The following is an 18,552-nucleotide window of genomic DNA, read 5'->3' as shown; positions in this document are numbered from 1 at the left end:
AAACCGCAGCGTCCCACATTCCCTCAAATGTTTATTTTTACATCAACCAAGCACACAGGCACAGAAAGGTCAGTGCTGCCTCGGCCACAAGGAACCAGACACCCACTCATGAAAAACACAGCACCAGGGGCTGGTCCTCGGCCACGGGAGCGGGCAGCACCGCGGTCCCTTGGGTGGGGCTGAGGGCTGGGAGCTGGTGCTGGTCTGCGTGTGCACGAGGGAACAGCAGAGGTAGTTTCCCAGCTCGGTGCAACAGGTCTAATGGGGATTTTGTTTGCAGCCCTGGCAAAGCCAGGGGGAAGGAGCAGGAGTCGGGGCCCTGCGGGCTCCCCCTCGGGTGTCAGCGTGCACCCACGGGCAGGGGTGCAGGGGCTGGGGCTGCGGCACCACCCCCACCTGTGTAAAGGCACTGTCGGTGAGCTAAGAGCACTGTGTGTGGGGACGGGATGGGGTGACCTTCCACGCAGGGTCCCCTGTCCTCCTGCACAGGCCAAGGCGAAGGACGCTGTGAAGCAGCGGGACAGGCACTGGGAGGCAGAGAGGGGACAAGGTGCCCAAACGTTGGCACCGCCAGCGCTGACACTGCTCAGGCTGGGGATCAGACCCCGCTGTGTCCTGAGTAAAAGCGAAGAGGCGCAGGCAGAGGGCTGGATGAGGGCGCTGGGGCGGGGGCAGCGCCTGCCCTGCCCGCACAGCCCTGGGCTGGCTCCTGCCTGGCCCCGGCACACGCGGTGACAGCCGGCGGCTCACAGGAAGAGCGGCTGCTCCTGCCCGGTCAGCAGGCGGTACGTGGAGGCCGGCATGGTCTTGATGTGCACCTGGGCAGAGACGCACAGATCAGCCGGGGGACGCCGGAGCCCGGGCTGGAGCTGCCGGCGCAGAACCCCGCGCCCAGCCGCCCGGCTCACCTCGCTGACCGCCTGCGTGAGGAGCTGGATGATCTTCTCGTGGGGCGTTGCCACCACGCTCTGCCCGTTGATCTCGATGATGCGGTGCCCCACGCGGATGCCGCCTCTCTCCGCGATGCCCCCGCGCATCAGGCTGCAGATCTGGGGAGCGGGTAAGTGCAGTAACAGCAGAACTGTGTCCGTGGCACAGCCACCACCCCAAACCCCCCCATCCATGCAGGCTCCTGCTAAGAGCTCTGCACTTGGGTGCTATCTCCTCCAGCCCACGGTGTGCAGCCAGCGCAGGGACGTCTCTTGGTATTGCTGCCCCCAGAGTGATGTGCTGGGATGTCTGGCAAGGGCACCGCGCCGGATTTTGTTCCCCCGCTGCCAGAGAGCTCAGCTCCCCCATCAAACCCTCGTGCTCCCATCCAGCTGCAGTGCTGGAGCTCCTCCCTGGGGCAGCAGCTCCCGTGCGCCTGCAGGTACCCGCGGCTCCAGCACCACTGGGAGCACCGGTCAGTGTGCGGTGCAGCCCTGGCACCCCCCGCTGCCCACCCGCCCCATCGGCTCCCGCGGGGCCTGGAAATGCTCCTCTGCCTTTCCACTGTGGAGCGCAGAGCCAGCAGGGGCTGGAGCACTGGGGACAGCAAGAAATGTCACCAAGATCACACCAAGAAAGGAAGAAACCACCACCCCGAAAGCCAACAGCTAAACGCATCAGGAAGACAGATCCAACCACTGGAGAGCGGGGAAGAGCCTTTTGCTGGGGCACAGCGGAGCCCTCAGGCCTGGCAGACGCACGAGCGCTGGAGCCGCGCGCTCGTCCCCAGGGACGCAGCCACGACCTCGCCTGAGCCCGCCCGCTCCGCTCCCGTCCCCAGCACTCACCACACCGTTCTCCACGCAGAAGCCCAGCTGGTACTTGGAGTCGGGGCGCCGGATGACAGCCGTGGTGACGGGGGAACAGTGCACGATGTTCAGTGTCACCTCTGGCTGGTGCTTCAGCTCCTGGAAAATGGGATGGGGCTTTGTCAGAGTTTGGGGAGCTATTTGGCACGGTTGGGAGGGGCGATGCAGCCACGTTGCTCACGGCAGGGCTGAGGATTAGCAACGTGTTTTCAACAGGGAAACTGAGGCACATGCAGGGATACTGCCATGCTCAAATTCAATCAGAAGAGCTTATAAATCCAGTCCCAAGACATCCCACGCTGTCCCCGAGCCCGCACTGTCCTTGCCTTCAGCTCCGTCCTGCCCACCAGGTGAAAGATGCAGCAGGTTCCCTCCGCGCCCCGCTGCAGTGAGCTCAGTCCCAGCTTTGTCCCTGCCTTGTCACGGCCCTTCCTCCCGAGCCCACAGGACACACGTGGCCCCCACAGCCTCCTATCCCCCACCCACCCCACAGCGGGAGCATCGGGGACCCCGGCATCCCAGAGGCTCCCAGGCCGGTCCCTGGCTGTGCGGGGAGGCCGGTGCTGCAGCCCCGGCTCACCCGGATGATGCTCTGGCAGGTGTGGAGGGGCAGCCCCACCAGGCTCGTCCCGTTGACGGACATCAGGCGGTCCCCGATGCTCAGCTCGCCCGACCTCTCCGCAGGGCCCCCGTGCATCAGGTTGGCGATGACCACGGTGGGCAGGATGGAGCCCCAGCCCGACTCCACGACGGCGATGCCCAGGATCTCCCCCTTCTGCTTCCGGATGCAAACCTGGGGGGCACAGACGGGTTACGGTCACCTGGGCATGTTGTCCCAGCCCCAGCACGCGCGCTCCGGGCTCACAGCCACCCGTGATGGGAGCCAGTTTCGTAGGGAGCACCCCAGCTGCCCAGGGAGCTGTGGAAGCGGTGGCACGGAGCTGCCAGCCAGTTCCCTGCACTGTCCCCACCCCTCCAAGGCATCTCTTACGTCCTTGCAGTTCTCCTGCCGGGAGAAGTGGTTCAGCTCCGCGTTGTATTGCTCCTGGTCCTCAAGGGCACGGCTGTACTGGCGCGGGCTCAGCTGGCTCGGGTCGATGCTGTTCGCCTCCAGGAAGCGCTGGTAGGCCACGCCGAACGCCTGCCCGATGGCCTGAGCGATGATCTGGGCCTGCGGAAAGACAGGGCTCGTTTGTGCCCACGGTCAGGGCCGATGTTCTCATGGCCAAACCGGAGCCTGCAGCTGCCGGCACCCCGCAGCGCCCCAGCTCCAGGGCACCCTGGCCCCTTCCCTGCGCAAATGGGCCAGTCCTCCCCACTTCTACCACAGAGGTACTTGCGTTGGGCTCCTTGCTCTCGTCAGGAGCCCCCAGAGCACCCGGTTGTTACAGCGGGACGGGGCCCAGGACCCCAAGGCCACCCTGTCCTCCCGAGGGACTCGCTGTCGCCTCACATCGGCTGAGTGGAAGACGTGGCAGATCATCTTGTAGAGCCGCTTTTCCTCCGTCACCTCCGACCGCCGAGGCAGTTTCCGGCGCGCCATGAGCACCACGAGGGAGCCGATGTCAGCGATGTAGGAGATGGTCTGGAGGGAGTGATCCATCATGGCCTCCTGGATGGGGACACGGCAGAGTCGCTCGGCGCTGGCCCCACGGACCCCACGGGAGCCCACCAGGCACCGCCATGAGCAGGAGGGGCTTTGTTCAAAAGCCACTGCGCCAGGACGCAGCTCAGACACCGGGCACACACCGTGCAGACACATCTGCACTAAAAGGTACAAACAAACAGCTTCTTTGATGAAGGGCTCATCGGCATCTCTGGGTGCTGCTGGGGGACAAGACAGCTCCTCCCTCTGACTACAAAGCGGAAACTAATCCAGAGACAAAGAGCTACAAAAGTTTCAAGCGTAAGTTCTCTGGAGCTTGGTCTGGGAACCCGGCAGCTCCCGCAAGGAGCACTTTGCACGAATCACAGAATGGACTGGGTTGGAAAAGCCCTCAGAGCTCATCCAGTCCGACCCTTGGTCCAACTCCAGTCCATTGACTAGATCATGGCACTAAGTGCCATGGCCAATCTCAGTTTCAAAACCTCCAGGGCCGCTGAGTCCAGCACCTCCCTGGGCAGCCATTCCAATCCTGACCACTCTCTCTGCACAGAATTGCTTTCTCATCTCCAGCCTCAATTTCCCCTGGCAGAGTTGAAGCCCATGGCCCCTTGTCCTATTGCTGATGCCTGGGAGAAGAGCCCAATCCCCACCTGGCTAGAACTGCCCTTCAGGTAGTTCTAGAGAGTGCTGAGCTCAGCTCTAAGCCTCCTCCAGACTAAACAAGCCCAGCTCCCTCAGCCTCTCCCCATAGGGCTTGTGTTCAAGTCCCTTCCCCAGTCTTGTTGCTCTTCTCTGGACCCGCTCCAGCACTTCAATCTCTTTCCTGAGCTGAGGGGCCCAGAACTGAACACAGAGCCAAGGGACACGACACGTCTGCGTGGGTGGCTGCGCAGTGACGCGTCTCCTCCCAGACGCGTGTGTGTGCCCGCAGCCGGCCCTGTGCACAGCCCCGCTGGCGGGGGCGCCCGCGGAGACCCCAGGGCCAAACAGGGAGGTTCTGGCAGCCCCGGAGCCACGCGGGTGCCCGTGTTCCCCGCTCACCTGCGTGTCGGCCGTGAGCACCTTGATCCTCTGCGTGGAGACAAACAGATCCACCTCGGTCATGGGCTGGGACTCCCCCTCCGGTGCCTGCAGAACGACGTGCCCAGGAGAGGTCACGGCTCCTGCCGGGACTCCTCGGGTCCCTGCCCCGCAGCCCCAGGGTCCCTTTGGGAAGGTCCCCACGCCCAGGAGGGGCTGGGCTGGTGGCAGTTGTGTCTCCCTGCCCCCCCGCACCTTGATCCTGTCCACCGCCTCCTGGGCCTGCGCCATGCGGACGCTGGTCAGGGGGTTCCTCTCCGAGACCAGTTGTGTGGAACCCAGGTACTTTGCCCCAAAAATCACACCGTCCAGCAGATCCTCCGGGTCACAAGGGCCTGGAACTGACACATTGGGAGGGACTAAGCAGGGGTTGGTCCCCCCACCTCTGGAAACTGCGGTTACCAACGCCTGCTACCCATTAGCTGCATTCCTACGTGTGGCAAAGCAGCTCAGTGTTTGGGAGATGGGCTCCTGGCACCACCGCGACACCAGCTCTGACCCCACAGCTGCTTCCTCTTCCCCTGGCACACCTTGCCACCCCCCTTTCTCCATTCCCAAGCCTGAGCATCCCCTTCCCCAACCCCTGAAGCACCCCCTGTGCTCAGTGAAGGGTGAGATGGGATCAAACGAGCCACCCAGAGCCTGCAGCCACGTTCCCACCTGTGTGGGTGCGGAGCCGGGCGCTCCCTCCCTGGCTGGGACCCCTGGCCACCCCACAGCCGGGGTCAGAGCAGGAGGCGGAGGGTCAGGAGGGCTCCTGGCTGCTTTTGCTGCTCAAGCATAGAAGCAACTCACCCTCTTTGAAGGCTGGGCAGGAGGATGGGGGTTCCCTGTTCTGCAAAGCAATGAGAGCGCAGGTGAGGCTCTGGTTGGGATCCACGAGATTCAGCCTGTCCCCCCGCCGGGCTGCTCTGGAGCCTCACACAGCAAGGACTCAGCATCCCAGGGCAGGGGGAAACAGGTTCGTGAGGCTGGGGGTGTTCAGACCCACCAGCCTCTTCCCCGGGGCCTGCACGGGTCAGAAAGCCATGCAAGCGTCCCCCAGCAGTCAGGGCAGCAGGAGCCAGCACCAGTACCAAGGGTCTTGTCTGGGCACCCCAGCAGCATGAGGCCCTGTAAGACCCGAGGAAAAGATGCCTCTGGCTCCCCTGTGCCCCCACCCAAAGCCTTCTGAGGTCGCAGAGCCAAGGGGCACGTCCTGGCTCGCTGCCGCAGCCCCTGTGCGATGCACTCACGGTCACGCCGCCTTGGGCTGGCTGCTCTGCCTGCGGGGCCGCAGCGGGAGGCAGGGCCACCCAGGCTGGCTCCGGGGAACCGTCCCGATCGCCCTCGCAGGTGGAGTCGACCTCGCCGAGCCCCTCTCCATAATACCAGTCACCGGAAGGTCCTTCCTCCGAGCTCTCTGGCCTCCCCAGCCCTTCAGGCTCCTCCGCAGCGGCCAGCTCCTCCTGAGCCCGCAGCATCTCCAGGTTGGTCCCGGCCAGGACATCAGAGCGGGCCAAGGGCGTCTGGGCGCTGGGCTCGGGCAGCCCGCCCTCGCAGCACAGGAGGCTCAGCAAGTCCTCCCGCTCGGCCTCGGCCAAGAGCAGCCCGTGGCAGGGCCGGGCGCAGGCCGAGCGCCGGGCACAGCACGGCCGCGTCTCCAGGCCCCGGCCCGTGGCCACGTGCAGCGGGCAGGGCTGGCAGCGGCGCCGGCACCGCCCGGGCTGCGCGCCCTCCCGAGTGCTGCCGGGGGGCAGCGGGCCCGGCGCGGCGGGCGGGCGGTCGCAGAGCTTGGGGTCGAGGCTCTGGAGCTGGGCCAGCAGGCCCTGGAGCTCGGAGGGTTCATCCTCCGCGTCCTCGGCCCACGGGGCCCTGCCCGGGCGGGCGCTGCCCTCGGGGGCCTCGTCCAGCTCCATGCCCGGCGCGTCGCCGGGCGCTCGGGACTGTCCTGGCTCCGCAGGGCCGCTCCCGCCGCCGGGTGTCCAGCCAGCGCTGCCCCGCGGCACCGCCTCCGGCTCCACCGCACAAAGCTCAGTTCGTGCCCCTGCCCGGGCGGGCGGGTCTGTAGCGGGGCCCGGGCCGCGCTGGCCCTCGGGGCCGGACAGGTCGTGCCCGGGGCGCGGGCTGAGGAAGGGGGGCCCCTCCGGCCGCCCGTCACCCGCACGGAGCCCGGGGCCGCCGGGCCGCACCGCGGGCCCCTCCTCCGTGTCCATGGCCGGTGGCTCCGGGGCGGGGCCCGCCCAGCAGTCCGCGCTGCCGTCCGTGGGGAGCGGGACGGACCCGCCGCCGCCGCCGCCGCGCTCACCGGCCCCGCTCGCGGCCGCCGCTTCCGGGCCCGCCCCGCGCACGCGCGGCCCCGCCCCGCCCCGCCCCGCCGTGCCCCGCGCGCCCGGCATGGCGGCGCGCGTGCTGCTGCGCGCGGCCCGGCTCGCGCTGCCCGGGCCGGCCCGCGGGTTCGCCAAGAAACCGGGTGAGAGCGGGACCTCGTGACCCCGTGACCCCGTGACCCTTGTGTCCCCGAGTCCCTGCGCCCCCGCGCCCCCTTGTGCTCCCTTGTGTCCCTGTGCCGCCCTGTGCTCCCCTGTGACCCCGTGTCCCTGTGGCCCCGTGTCCCTTGTGTCCCCTGTGTTCATGTGTCCCTGGATCCTTGTGCTCCCCTGTGACCCCGTGTCCCTGTGGCCCCGTGTCCCTTGTGTCCCCTGTGTTCATGTGTCCCTGGATCCTTGTGCTCCCCTGTGACCCCGTGTCCCTGTGGCCCCGTGTCCCTTGTGTCCCCTGTGTTCATGTGTCCCTGGATCCTGTGCCCCCTGTGCTTCCCTCCCGTGCCCCCTTGTCCTCCTCTGTGCTCCCTGTGCTTCCTGTGTCCCCCGTCACCCCATCCTCTGCCCCAGCCCTGGTTCCCGTCTCCGGGGCTGCTGCACCCCGCGGTGGCCCCACTCTTGTCCCCACGCTTGTCCCCACGCTTGTCCCCACGCTCGTCCCCACGCTCATCCCCACGCTCGTCCCCACGATTGTCCCCACTCTCATCCCCACGCTTGTCCCCACTCTCGTCCCCACTCTCGTCCCCACTCTCGTCCCCACTCTCGTCCCCACTCTCGTCCCCACTCTCGTCCCCACGCTTGTCCCCACGCTTGTCCCCACTCTCGTCCCCACGCTTGTCCCCACGCTTGTCCCCACGCTTGTCCCCACTCTCGTCCCCACTCTCGTCCCCACGCTTGTCCCCACTCTCGTCCCCACTCTCGTCCCCACTCTCATCCCCACTCTCATCCCCACTCTCGTCCCCACTCTCGTCCCCACTCTCGTCCCCACTCTCGTCCCCACTCTCGTCCCCACGCTTGTCCCCACGCTTGTCCCCACGCTTGTCCCCACTCTCGTCCCCACGCTTGTCCCCACGCTTGTCCCCACGCTTGTCCCCACGCTTGTCCCCACTCTCGTCCCCACTCTCGTCCCCACTCTCGTCCCCACTCTCGTCCCCACGCTTGTCCCCACTCTCGTCCCCACTCTCGTCCCCACTCTCGACCCCACGCTTGTCCCCACGCTTGTCCCCACGCTTGTCCCCACTCTGTCCCCACTCTGTCCCCACTCTCATCCCCACTCTGTCCCCACTCTGTCCCCACTCTGTCCCCACTCTTGTCCCCACTCTGTCCCCACTCTTGTCCCCACTCTTGTCCCCACTCTGTCCCCACTCTTGTCCCCACGCTTGTCCCCACTCTGTCCCCACTCTGTCCCCACTCTGTCCCCACTCTTGTCCCCACTCTGTCCCCACTCTGTCCCCACTCTTGTCCCCACTCTGTCCCCACTCTTGTCCCCACGCTTGTCCCCACTCTGGCTGAGCCCCTGGCCTTTCCCCTCCCCGCATCCCTCCCGTTCCCGTTCCCGACCGAGCCGTTGTCCCGCAGGGCCGAAGGTCAAGGGCAAGGCGGTGCCGAAGGAGGCCCTGCAGGGCCCCGAGGTGTGCACGGACCCCACCATGCTCGCCACCCACGCCATGGGGGTCAACTACTTCAAGGAGGGCCCGGAGGTGGCCCTGAAGCCCGACTCCGAGTACCCCGACTGGTAGGTGGTGCCCAGCTCCTGGGGGTCCCTCCCGGGGTGACAAGTGTCAGAGAGGGGCCAGGGGGAGCAGCCTGCACTGGGATGTGCTGGGTGCGGGATCCGCACGTCCTGGTCACACGTTTCCATCGCTCCGTCCCGTGCGTGTCCCTTTGCTGTCCCTGCCGCAGCCTCACGCCCTCTGTGTTCACCCCCAGGCTCTTCAAGATCGACCTCGGGCCCCCCAAGAAGCTGGAGGAGTTGGACCCCGACTCCATCGAGTACTGGAGGCGCCTGCGGAAGTACAACATGTGGCACCGCAACCGGCTCAAGAAGGGCAAGAAGCTGTAGACCCTGCAGAGCGTGGGGTGCGGGACCCGCGGGCCAGCGCGGGCACTGCTGGGACCAGCTCCCGCTCTTGGTCTCTTCTTCTTGCTATAAACTACTAATAAATGTTCGGTGAGGCTGATGGCTGTCATGGAGGCTCTGGCAGACCCAGGCCCTTGGTGACCTCAGCGTGGGTCCCTGCTGGTGACAGGGGCTGCTGGAGCAATGCAGGCCATGAATTCTTGGTGTATTTGCTAAAGCAGAAGCTCAGTGTTTCGCTCAGGGAGGGAGCCTGTGCTGCCACACGGGTCCCGCTCCCTGCTCTGTCACAGTCTGCACTGCAATGGAATGGGGATGAAGGGCCCTGCAGGGGGGGCGTGCGGTGGCTTTGGGGTGGGGAATGACTCCACTGGGGGTTGTGGGGGCTCAGCGGCCTGTGCTCCCTGGGGCTGGGAGGATGGGGCCGGGCTGTGGCGGTGCTGTGGGGGCAGTGGGTTAGGGTGAGGGACATGGCACCCCTCGCAGTGCCACCTCTCGCAGCGCCACCCCTCGCAGCGCCACCCCTCGCAGCGCCACCTCTCGCAGCGCCACCCCTTGCAGCGCCACCCCCTCGCAGTGCCACCCCCTCGCAGTGCCACCCCTCACAGTGCCACCCCCTTGCAGTGCCACCTCTCGCAGCGCCACCCCTCGCAGCGCCACCCCTCGCAGTGCCACCCCCTCGCAGTGCCACCCCGTCGCAGTGCCACCCCTCGCAGCGCCACCCCTCGCAGCGCCACCCCCTCGCAGTGCCACCCCCTCGCAGTGCCACCCCCTCGCAGCGCCACCCCCTCGCAGCGCCACCCCCTTGCAGTGCCACCCCCTTGCAGTGCCACCCCTCGCAGCGCCACCCCTCGCAGTGCCACCCCCTCGCAGCGCCACCCCCTCGCAGCGCCACCCCCTCGCAGTGCCACCCCCTCGCAGTGCCACCCCTCGCAGTGCCACCCCTCGCAGCGCCACCCCCTCGCAGTGCCACCCCCTCGCAGTGCCACCCCCTCGCAGCGCCACCCCCTCGCAGCGCCACCCCCTTGCAGTGCCACCCCCTTGCAGTGCCACCCCTCGCAGCGCCACCCCTCGCAGTGCCACCCCCTCGCAGCGCCACCCCCTCGCAGCGCCACCCCCTCGCAGTGCCACCCCTCGCAGTGCCACCCCTCGCAGCGCCACCCCTGCACCGTGCTCTTCCTTCCTCCTTGGCAGCTGGAGAGCAGTGGCTGCCGGGACCCTGGGGTGTGTGGGTGATGGCAGCGTCTGTTCCCCAGCAACGAGGTCCTTGCCGCCCCGTCCCCATGTGTCCCCAGCCTGGCAGAGCCCAGCAGCTTCCCCTGGGCCTCCGTCCTGCCCCTGCGTTGAGCTCCCCTGGCTGAGAGTTGTCCCTTGTCCCCTTGGTTCATCTCTGTCCTGGACTTGCAGCTCCTGCTTGTCCTGGAGTTGGGCTATGGGGACAAAGCAGCCACCTGCAAGGTCCCCCCGCCACAAGGAAGGGGCAGTGGAGCCACCGCCTGGCCCCGCAGTGTCCCCAGTGTCCCATGTCCGTCAGCCGGGGCCGGGGGCCATGTCCAGCTCCCCCAGGGGCTGCCGGGGGCTGTTTGGCAGCTGCGGCGCCCACGCGGTGGCACAGGAAGCGGCAGAGGAAAGCAGAAGTGCCGCGGGGGGGCTGGGGAGGTTTGGGTTGCACCCTCATTTCCTCTGCGCACCCTGGAGCTGCCGGGCTTGGGCTGTACCCAGCGGTGACACCCTGTCCTGCAGCCCCCCCCTCGCCGCCCCAGCCATCCAGTCCCCCAGATCCAGTAGCAGGTGAGAGAGGCCACCTGGGGCCCTGCCTTCTGTCTTGGAGCCCCCGGCTCCGGTGAGTGTCACCCTTGTCACCCCGCTGCCGCGAACGGCTTGGTCCTGGGGACAAGCACCAGCCCGGGGTGGGTCAGCAGGGAGGGACCTGGGAGGAGGAGGAGGGAGCCCGTCCCCATGTGCTGCCCCATCTGGGGTAATTCGTGTCCCGCTCCCCTCACTGCTGAAGCCTTTGCCAGGGCCAAGGGGACCTGAGGTGGGTCCCAGCCCAGGACCCCCATGTCCCCTCCCCTAACCCTTCCGCAGCTCCTCGTGGTGGCCCAGGGGGGCTCATTCTGGCTCTGGACGCCCTGCCCATGGGCCTGGTGACAGCAAGGGGGCTGCTGCTGACCCTCTGGGGTCTCTGCCCAAAGAAGAGGGGTCCCTGGGCTCAGTCCTCTGTGGTGGGGCCCATTCTCTGTGTCCCCTGAAAGGAGGGGGAAGGTGACAAGGGACATGCCCTCTTTCCAGTGCTTTGGACACTGTCCCACAGAGGTCCCTGTGCCGGGGCTGGGCTAACATGGTCCTGGCTCCTTGCCCAAGGCCAGGAGGTGAGCAGGGTCCCCTGTTCTACTGTCACAGCTCTTGTCCCCTGAGTGTGGAGTTGGGACTTGTGTCATTCCTGGCTGGCTGCTGGTGGCCAGACCCAGTAGTGCTGCCCAGCACCTCCCTGGAGAGGCCAAAACCCCCCTGGGCTCCTGCGGTGGGGTGACCCAGCCCCGGTGCGGTGGTGCTCGTGCTGTCCCTCCCCAGCCGTGGCAGTGCCCACGCCGTGCCGCTGCCTGGTACCCGTCACCTGCTGACGGCGTGTCCCCTCTGCGTCCCCAGGCAGGCGGCGGCGGGGCGGCAGGGATGCTGGACTGGAGCATGCCCCTCGGCTCGCTGGGCGAGGACGTGCTGCTCCAGCTCTGCGAGCTCCTGGACAACGCCGGCCGCGGCTGGCGCAGGCTGGCTGAGGTGGCTGGGGCAGAGAAACGCTTCAAGTGCAGGTAGGGGTGGGGGGCGTCTCCAGGGGTCTGTCCCCCGCTGAGTGACAAAATGTACATGGGTGCGGCCCTGCCATGGGCTGAGCGAAGGCCACGCGGGTCCCCTGGTCACCCCATCGTGACCACAACCCGTCTGGGGCACTGCTGAGTGCCCTGGCCAGGGTCCCCATGCTCCCCAGGCTGGGGGTGGGCTGCGGTGCTGAGCGCTGTGGGCACCTCGCAGTGCGGAGGAGCTGGAGATGTGCTCGCTGAAGGTGCTGGAGCCCCACGGCAGCCCCACGCGGAGCCTCCTGCAGCTCCTGGCCGAGCGGGAGTGCACCCTCAAGTACCTGCTGGGCTGCCTGCAGAGGATGGGACACGCGCCCGCCTGCCAGGTCCTCAGCAGCGCCGGTAGGGACGGGGCGCGGGGGCCGGGGGCTCAGCAGAGGGAACGCTGGGGGAGAGAAGGCGCAGCTCTTCCTGCTGGCGGTCCGGCTCTGGGTGGGGTGGAGCAGGATGGGACATGTTGTGATGGGACAGGAATGGGACATGGTGGGACAGGCTGTGATGGGACCAAATGGGATGAGGCGGGCTAGAATTGGACAGGTTGGGATGGGACAAGATGGGATGGAGAGGAGCAGAGTGGGGTGGGATAGTATGGAACAGGGTGAGGTGGGGTGGGGTGGCACTGAATGGGACAGGGTAGGATGAGGTGGCTGGGACAGGACAGAGGGGTGGGATGAGACATGGTGACAGGATGGGGTGGGGTGGGAGAGGACAGGCTGTTGTGGGGGGGTGTGGGACAGGGTACGATGGGACAGGACAGGATGGGACTGGACGTGATGCGCTGGTGCGGGACAGGGCTCGGCCAGCCCAGGCTGGTCTCTCTTCTCGCACAGTCCAGGACGTGATCCACATCACGGTGCAGCCGGAGTCGCAGGTGGTGACGGAGGGGACAAGGGTGTCCCTGACCTGCTGGGCAACCGGCCCGCCAGGGCTCATGTACCAGTGGTTCTGCGGGAAGCAGCAGGTGAGGTCCTGCTGGGCCACATCGAGCACGGGCCCCAGACCCCGTCCATAAGGGCACCCAGATGGGTGGGAGGGAGCCCCCAGCTCCTCAGCCCCCCCGTCTCGTAGGTGCCCGGAGCCACGACCTCAGAGCTGGTGCTGGACGGGGCCGCCCCGCTGGGCCAGCCCGAGTGGTACATCTGCCGGGTGAGCTGCGGGGCCGCCTTCGCCTTCTCCAGGTGGGCCCAGGTCCGGGTGGAGACGAGCAGCAGCCCCGGCTCAGGTGGGACCCCAGATCTGTGTCTCCGGGTTGTCCCCATGGGGCACCACATGTCCCTCGGGCACCAGGGTGTCTCCGTGGGGCAGTGCCATTGCTCGGGGGCAGCTCCTGTGGGGCGTCGCTTGCCGTGCTGCGCCCCGGCTGAACCCCGAGGGTCTCTGGGCTCTCTGCGGTGACGGTGCCACGGAGCAGCTGAGTGCCCTGTGTTCTCCTCACGCCACCAGTGGGTGCCAAGGCCTGTGGCTGCAGGACTGGGGTCTGGGGGCAGCTTGGCAGAGTTCTACCATGGCCAGGTGCCAGATTTGTCACCCTGTCCCCTCCCCAGCCAGCGGTTACTGCCCCACTATGGTGGGGCTACAGATCCTGCGGCAGCCGCAGCCGTGCCATCTGGCCGAGGGGGACACGCTGGTGCTGGAGTGCAGAGCCATCGGCAACCCCCCGCCCCAGTACCAGTGGTTCAGGAACCAGTGCCCCGTGGAGGGTGCGCAGACACCCCGGCTCCAGGTACGGCAGGACCCTGGCGTGGTGCCGCACGGCACGGCCTGGCACGGCACGGCACGGTGTGACACGCCGCTCCAGCTGCCCACTCCGTCCCCCCGGCAGGTGAAGCTGGTGACGACAGCCGAGCGGGGCAGCTACTCCTGCCGCGTCTTCAACCTGTTCCACGAGGTGTGGAGCCGGGAAGTGGACGTGGAGATCGGTGAGGGCCCCAGACAAACCCCCGTGGTCCCTCGGCGTGGCGTGTCCTGGCTCTGCTCTGCTTCCCCGTAAAACCCTCCCGTGGCTGCCCTGTGGTTTTTGGGGGCTCCAGCCTGTGCTGGCAGGGGCCGTCAATGGGGCACCCTGACCCCCCTTTGTTGCAGGCCCAAGGCTCTTCACCTCCGGAGGCTCGTGGCAGGAGGGGGACGGAGGTAGGTGGGGACAGAGTGGGCAGGTCCCCACTGCTCTCCCCAGGTGCCATGGGGCTATGGCACTGTGCTTCTCTCCCTCCAGGCTCCCCAGAGAGCAGCAGCCCTGGCCAGCTGTATGGTAAGAGCCTGCCCTTGGTGGCCCTGAGGGGCTGTGACCATCCCCAGCGTGACCAGTGTCACCCCATGAGGCTCCACTCAGGCAGGGGTGCTTTGGGTGCAGCACACCGGGGCGAGATCAGTGGGACAGGGACACCATGAGCCACCCCAGTGTCCAGGGACGGTGACACCAGCCACAACCGGGTGACACCTCTGATGGTAGTGGGGACAACAGGATCGTCCTGCTGTGTCCCCAACAACCCCTCTCCCATCCCGGCAGCCACCGACAAAGTGGCCCTGCTGATCGGCAACATGCGCTACCTGCACCACAAGCGGCTGAAGGCGCCCATGGTGGACGTGCACGCACTCAGCGCCCTGCTCCGCCAGCTCGACTTCAAGGTGGTCTCGCTGCTGGACCTGTGCAAGGCCGAGATGCAAATGGCTGTCAACGAGTTCCTCCTCCTCCTCGACAAGGGCGTCTATGGTGCGGTGGCACCGTGTGGGTGGCTCCAGCCGGGCGGAACCCGGTGGTTTTGTGCTGGCGGAGTCTTAGTGGGCTGGCTGGGCAAAAAGTGAGCACCAGCAGGGCAAGGGATGTCACCTGCTCTCCACCCCCACAGGTTTGCTCTACTACGCCGGGCACGGCTATGAAAATTTTGGCAACAGCTTCATGGTGCCCATCGACGCGCCCAGCTCCTACACCTCGGCGCACTGCCTGTGCGTGCAGCGGGTGCTGCAGAGCATGCAGCAGCGCCGCACCGCCCTCAACATCTTCCTGCTCGACATGTGTCGCAAGAGGTGAGCCGGCCCTGGGGACAAGTGGCCACGCTGGGAGGTCCCGGCACAGGGGTGTCCATGGATGCTGGTTCCATGGGGAGCAGAGCTGGGTGTCCCCACTGTCCCATCCAGACTCCTTGGCTTCATCTGGATGTCCCAAAGCTTCACTGCCACAGCTGAGCTGGCAAACGCCACGATGGGTGGGCAGAGGGGCAGCCCTGGGGCTGGGTGCCTTGGGGTGGGCTCTGGGGGGGCAGCAGGGCCCAGCTCTGCCCAGCAGCTCTTCTCTCGCAGGAACCTCAATGACGACGTCATCCCGCAGGTCGGGGCGCTGCAGGTCACAGCAAACATCGTCTTCGGCTACGCCACGTGCGTCCCCTCCCCGCCACCCCCAGCATGGGCAGCAGGGCTGAGTGTCCCCCCCGGCTCAGAGCAGGGCCGGGGCTCAGCCCCCACCACGCTCAGCCCCCACCACGGCTCAGCCCCCACCACGCTCAGCCCTGCTGGCACCCGTGTCTTCTCCCCCACGTACCGGCGGGGTCGGTGCTGGGGGTGGTGGGTGAGCGGCAGCCCTGGTCCCTTACAGGACGGGGAGATGCCCGCGGTGCTGTGCGGCTCTCAGGGGTCTGGGCTGATGCTTTAAGCATCCAGGATCTGGCTGCAGTTCCCACGTCTCCCTGGCACAGCGGCTGGAGGGATCAATGGGAGCGGGTAGAGCCGTGGGCACCCGGCTCTGAATTCCCAAGGGCTCTTGCCCTGGGATGGCCAATTCCTGGGAGAGTGACGGAGCCCACGATGGAGCCGACTGCTGGCCTGTCCCCGCAGGTGTGCAGATGCCGAAGCCTACGAGCTGAGCCAGGATGAGCTCTCCAATGGCATCTTTGTCACCTTCCTCAAGCGCTGGCTGCTGGAGGATGAGAAGATCACGGTGCTGCTGGACAAAGTGGCTGAGGGTGAGCGGGGAGCGGTGGGGGACAGTGACACCCCCAGCAGCCCCCGCTGACCCCCGTGTCCCCGCAGACATGGGCACGCTGGAGATCACGCGGGGCCGGCAGGCGCTGGAGCTCCGCAGCAACCTGTCGGAGAGACGCGCTCTGACAGACCCCATCCGCCCGCCAGGCCGGGCCGAGTCCTCTGCCAGGAACCTGCAGTGGGCCAAGGCTCACGGTGAGGGCCACGGCCACCCCGTCCCGAGGCAGCAGGCAGCACCTGCCGAGTGTCTCCCACCCTGGAGGAGAGAAACGGCTGGCACAGAGCTGCCAGGAGCACCGTGTCGGTGGCCCCGCTCCGGGGTGACCCCCATGGTCACCTCACCTGTGGGTGCAGCTCTGGCCCTGAGCACCCGCAGGTCCCAACCCCCCTGTCCCCCCAGTGCTGCCGGAGAGCCGGCACCTCCGCTTCGACTGCGGCGTCACCGTCCAGCTGGGCTTCGCCGCCGAGTTCTCCAACATCATGATCATCTACACCCGTGTGGTGGCCGCCCCTGGGGACATCGCCCAGTGCGAGGCCAAGCTCACCGACATCCCCGAGGTGGGAGGGCGCTGCTGGAGCCCGTGCGGGGCGATGCGGGGAACGGGTTGGGGCACCCGTGGCAGTTTCCACGGCTGGACTCTGTCTGTGGCAGGAGCTGGACGTGGACCTCAAGAGCACCAACAAGGAGAGCCCGGAGGAGGTGGGCAGCCCCCTGGCACCCACCTGGAGCCTGGGCTGCCCCCCCTGTTGCCTCTACAGCCGGCTCTGCGGCTTGCAGAAACTGCGGGTAAGAGCCGCGCTGGGGGGCCGGGACCTCCGCACGGGATGGGTGCCCAACCGCGCTGCCCGTGTCCCCGCAGCAGGAGCTGGTGTTCACCGTCTGCCTGCAGTACCGCTACCGCGGCATGGACGACTTCGTGGAGGAGAGGCAGCGGGTGAGCGTGGGGAAGCCACTCATCGCCAAGCTCAACCTGCGGCCAGCAGGCTCCCCCTCGCCACCCCGCAGCCCCCTCTCCACCTCCCCACCTGGGAGCTGGGGGGCAGAGGGGGGGTCCTGGGCCAACACCCCTGAGGAGAACCTGAGCCCCGAGGTTCCTGGCTCCCACACCTTGTAGAGGGACAGCATGGCCACCCCCTTGTCACCGCAGTCCCCTGGGGCCATGTCTGTCCTGCTGGGGGTCCGGGGCCTGGAGGGGACAGAGGTGACATAGGAGCCAGAGGTGGTTGAGCGCCATCCTGGCCTGTGCTGGAGTGCAGGTTGGCGTGGCCGGCACCCTTGGAATATGGAACCTGCCCTGTGTACATGGCACTGCCACCGCAGGGTCAGGCAGCACCAGCCCCACGTCCCTGGGCAGTGCCAGCTCCACGAACAGGACACTGCCAGCCCCACGTCCCTGGGCAGTGCCAGCTCCGTGAACAGGACACTGCCAGCCCCACGTCCCTGGGCAGTGCCAGCTCCACGAACAGGACAGTGCCAGCCCCACGTCCCTGGGCAGTGCCAGCTCCATGAACAGGACACTGCCAGCCCCACGTCCCTGGGCGGTGCCAGCTCCATGAACAGGACACTGCCAGCCCCACGTCCCTGGGCAGTGCCAGCTCCGTGAACAGGACAGTGCCAGCCCCACGTCCCTGGGCAGTGCCAGCTCCATGAACAGGACAGTGCCAGCTCCACGTCCCTGGGCAGTGCCAGCTCCATGAACAGGACACTGCCAGCCCCACGTCCCTGGGCAGTGCCAGCCCACGTGCCAGGACAGTGTCCCGGCCCCACGGCTCAGCTGGCGCGAGGCGTCGCGTTGGGGCAGCGTTGGGTTCCTTCAAGCTCCAGAGAAAGAGTGAGAAATAAGCAGATTAAGGGGCAAATCCCGCGGGAGGCGATTAGAGTGGGTGGGAGCAGGAGGGCTCCCGCTCTGCCACGAGGGGCTGGGAGAACCCCCCGCTCACCCCAGTGCTCCCAGTAGCACCCAGTCGTCCCGGTACAACCCCGGGTGCAGGGCTGTGCTGGCCCCATCTGGGCAGCAAGAGATTTCAGGACAGGATTGGGATCTCAGGGGATTTTTCCCAACCGTGGCCCCATGTGCCAGCACCCGCAAATGCTGTGGGGTGTGTTCTACTGGATCTCAGCGGTGACACCACCAATAAATAGGGGCGGGCAGGTGGCTCGGTGGCTTTCCTGCGTTTAAATGGCGTGGGGTTGGGGCAGAAATACTGCTTGTTTGTGCACTGGGCACAGTGCAGCACTTGAGCACCTGTGGGAGGGAAGGGGCAACCGCCTCCTCCCACAAGGGGACCCCAACATCCCCACGATGCCCTGGGGTGCCAGTGCCACCCCATGTAAATTAGCTCATTTAAATAATTTGCATCACCCCCAACCCCAGGGACCCAGGGCGACGCATCCTCATCCCAGGCCCTCTCCGTGCGCTCGCTTTTGGGTGGCAGTTGCGCGACCGTGGGGGGAGCACCCTCGCCCCAATTAAGCTCCGATCAAATGGGTTGGGGGGTGCCGAGCCTCCCGCTCTCCGCGCCAGCCGCCTTTTGTTGGTGCTCGGGAGGCCGAGGGGTGCCCCGGGCTGGCGCCAGCCTCGCCAATTATGTCATGTGAAAAGCGCAGCCCCCATTGAGCGCGTCCCGTCCCCCGGATCAAACCCCATTACTTCCGCAGCCGTTGCTTCATTATCTGGCGGCCGGAGCAACGCCTCTGCCGGGCCGCTGCGCCTCGGCCCCGGCCCATTAGCCGGGCTGGCGAGCTGGGGGAGCATCGATTATGCGTTTAATGGGTTGTTAAAGGTTTAATTGTCACTAACGAAGCAGACAAGCAGCAGCAGCCGGGGGACAGGGGACAAGGAGAAGGGTCTCGCTG

The 18,552-nt window shown here is 67.0% G+C and overlaps 3 protein-coding genes across 3 annotated transcripts; 2 read left to right on the top strand and 1 right to left on the bottom strand.

The window, feature by feature from the left end:
- Positions 1–24: 24 nt before the first annotated feature.
- APBA3 (amyloid beta precursor protein binding family A member 3) lies at positions 25–6,787 on the bottom strand. Its single transcript, XM_082071947.1, has 10 exons — positions 5,721–6,787; positions 5,281–5,320; positions 4,681–4,826; positions 4,447–4,533; positions 3,253–3,411; positions 2,791–2,970; positions 2,380–2,592; positions 1,779–1,898; positions 909–1,049; positions 25–818 (listed from the first exon to the last, which is right to left on the bottom strand). The coding sequence occupies exons 1-10, from the start codon at positions 6,678–6,680 to the stop codon at positions 747–749; spliced, it is 2,118 nt and encodes a 705-aa protein (XP_081928073.1). The 5' UTR covers positions 6,681–6,787; the 3' UTR covers positions 25–746.
- A 37-nt stretch (positions 6,788–6,824) lies between these two features.
- MRPL54 (mitochondrial ribosomal protein L54) lies at positions 6,825–8,968 on the top strand. The gene is made up of 3 exons (XM_082071869.1): positions 6,825–6,937; positions 8,367–8,523; positions 8,718–8,968. The coding sequence occupies exons 1-3, from the start codon at positions 6,862–6,864 to the stop codon at positions 8,848–8,850; spliced, it is 366 nt and encodes a 121-aa protein (XP_081927995.1). The 5' UTR covers positions 6,825–6,861; the 3' UTR covers positions 8,851–8,968.
- Positions 8,969–10,576: 1,608 nt separating this feature from the next.
- On the top strand, positions 10,577–18,536 carry LOC309449599 (mucosa-associated lymphoid tissue lymphoma translocation protein 1-like). The gene is given in 19 exon segments (XM_082071854.1): positions 10,577–10,708; positions 11,515–11,675; positions 11,896–12,062; positions 12,551–12,681; positions 12,789–12,924; positions 12,927–12,942; positions 13,265–13,349; positions 13,351–13,443; positions 13,543–13,639; positions 13,803–13,850; positions 13,933–13,968; positions 14,227–14,430; positions 14,567–14,744; positions 15,018–15,092; positions 15,549–15,676; positions 15,744–15,890; positions 16,096–16,253; positions 16,348–16,482; positions 16,556–18,536. Coding segments are annotated over 18 exon segments (2,226 nt in total). The 5' UTR covers positions 10,577–10,708; positions 11,515–11,538; the 3' UTR covers positions 16,811–18,536.
- Positions 18,537–18,552: the final 16 nt, after the last annotated feature.

The sequence above is a fragment of the Streptopelia decaocto genome (assembly GCF_964273445.1).
Source record: "Streptopelia decaocto genome assembly, chromosome: 24".
Lineage (NCBI taxonomy): Eukaryota > Metazoa > Chordata > Aves > Columbiformes > Columbidae > Streptopelia > Streptopelia decaocto.
This window is presented reverse-complemented; position numbering and strand designations above follow the sequence as displayed.

Excerpts from the sequence above, each read along its gene's own strand:
- APBA3 (XM_082071947.1), bottom strand. The coding sequence starts at position 6,680 with ATGGACACGGAGGAGGGGCCCGCGGTGCGGCCCGGCGGCCCCGGGCTC. Across the intron at positions 3,412-4,446 it reads TGCTCACGGCCGACACGCAG|GAGGCCATGATGGATCACTC; the intron begins GTGAGCGGGGAA and ends GTCCCCATCCAG. Across the intron at positions 1,050-1,778 it reads TCTGCGTGGAGAACGGTGTG|ATCTGCAGCCTGATGCGCGG; the intron begins GTGAGTGCTGGG and ends CCCGCTCCCCAG.
- MRPL54 (XM_082071869.1), top strand. The coding sequence starts at position 6,862 with ATGGCGGCGCGCGTGCTGCTGCGCGCGGCCCGGCTCGCGCTGCCCGGG. Across the intron at positions 6,938-8,366 it reads CGGGTTCGCCAAGAAACCGG|GGCCGAAGGTCAAGGGCAAG; the intron begins GTGAGAGCGGGA and ends GTTGTCCCGCAG. Across the intron at positions 8,524-8,717 it reads GACTCCGAGTACCCCGACTG|GCTCTTCAAGATCGACCTCG; the intron begins GTAGGTGGTGCC and ends GTTCACCCCCAG.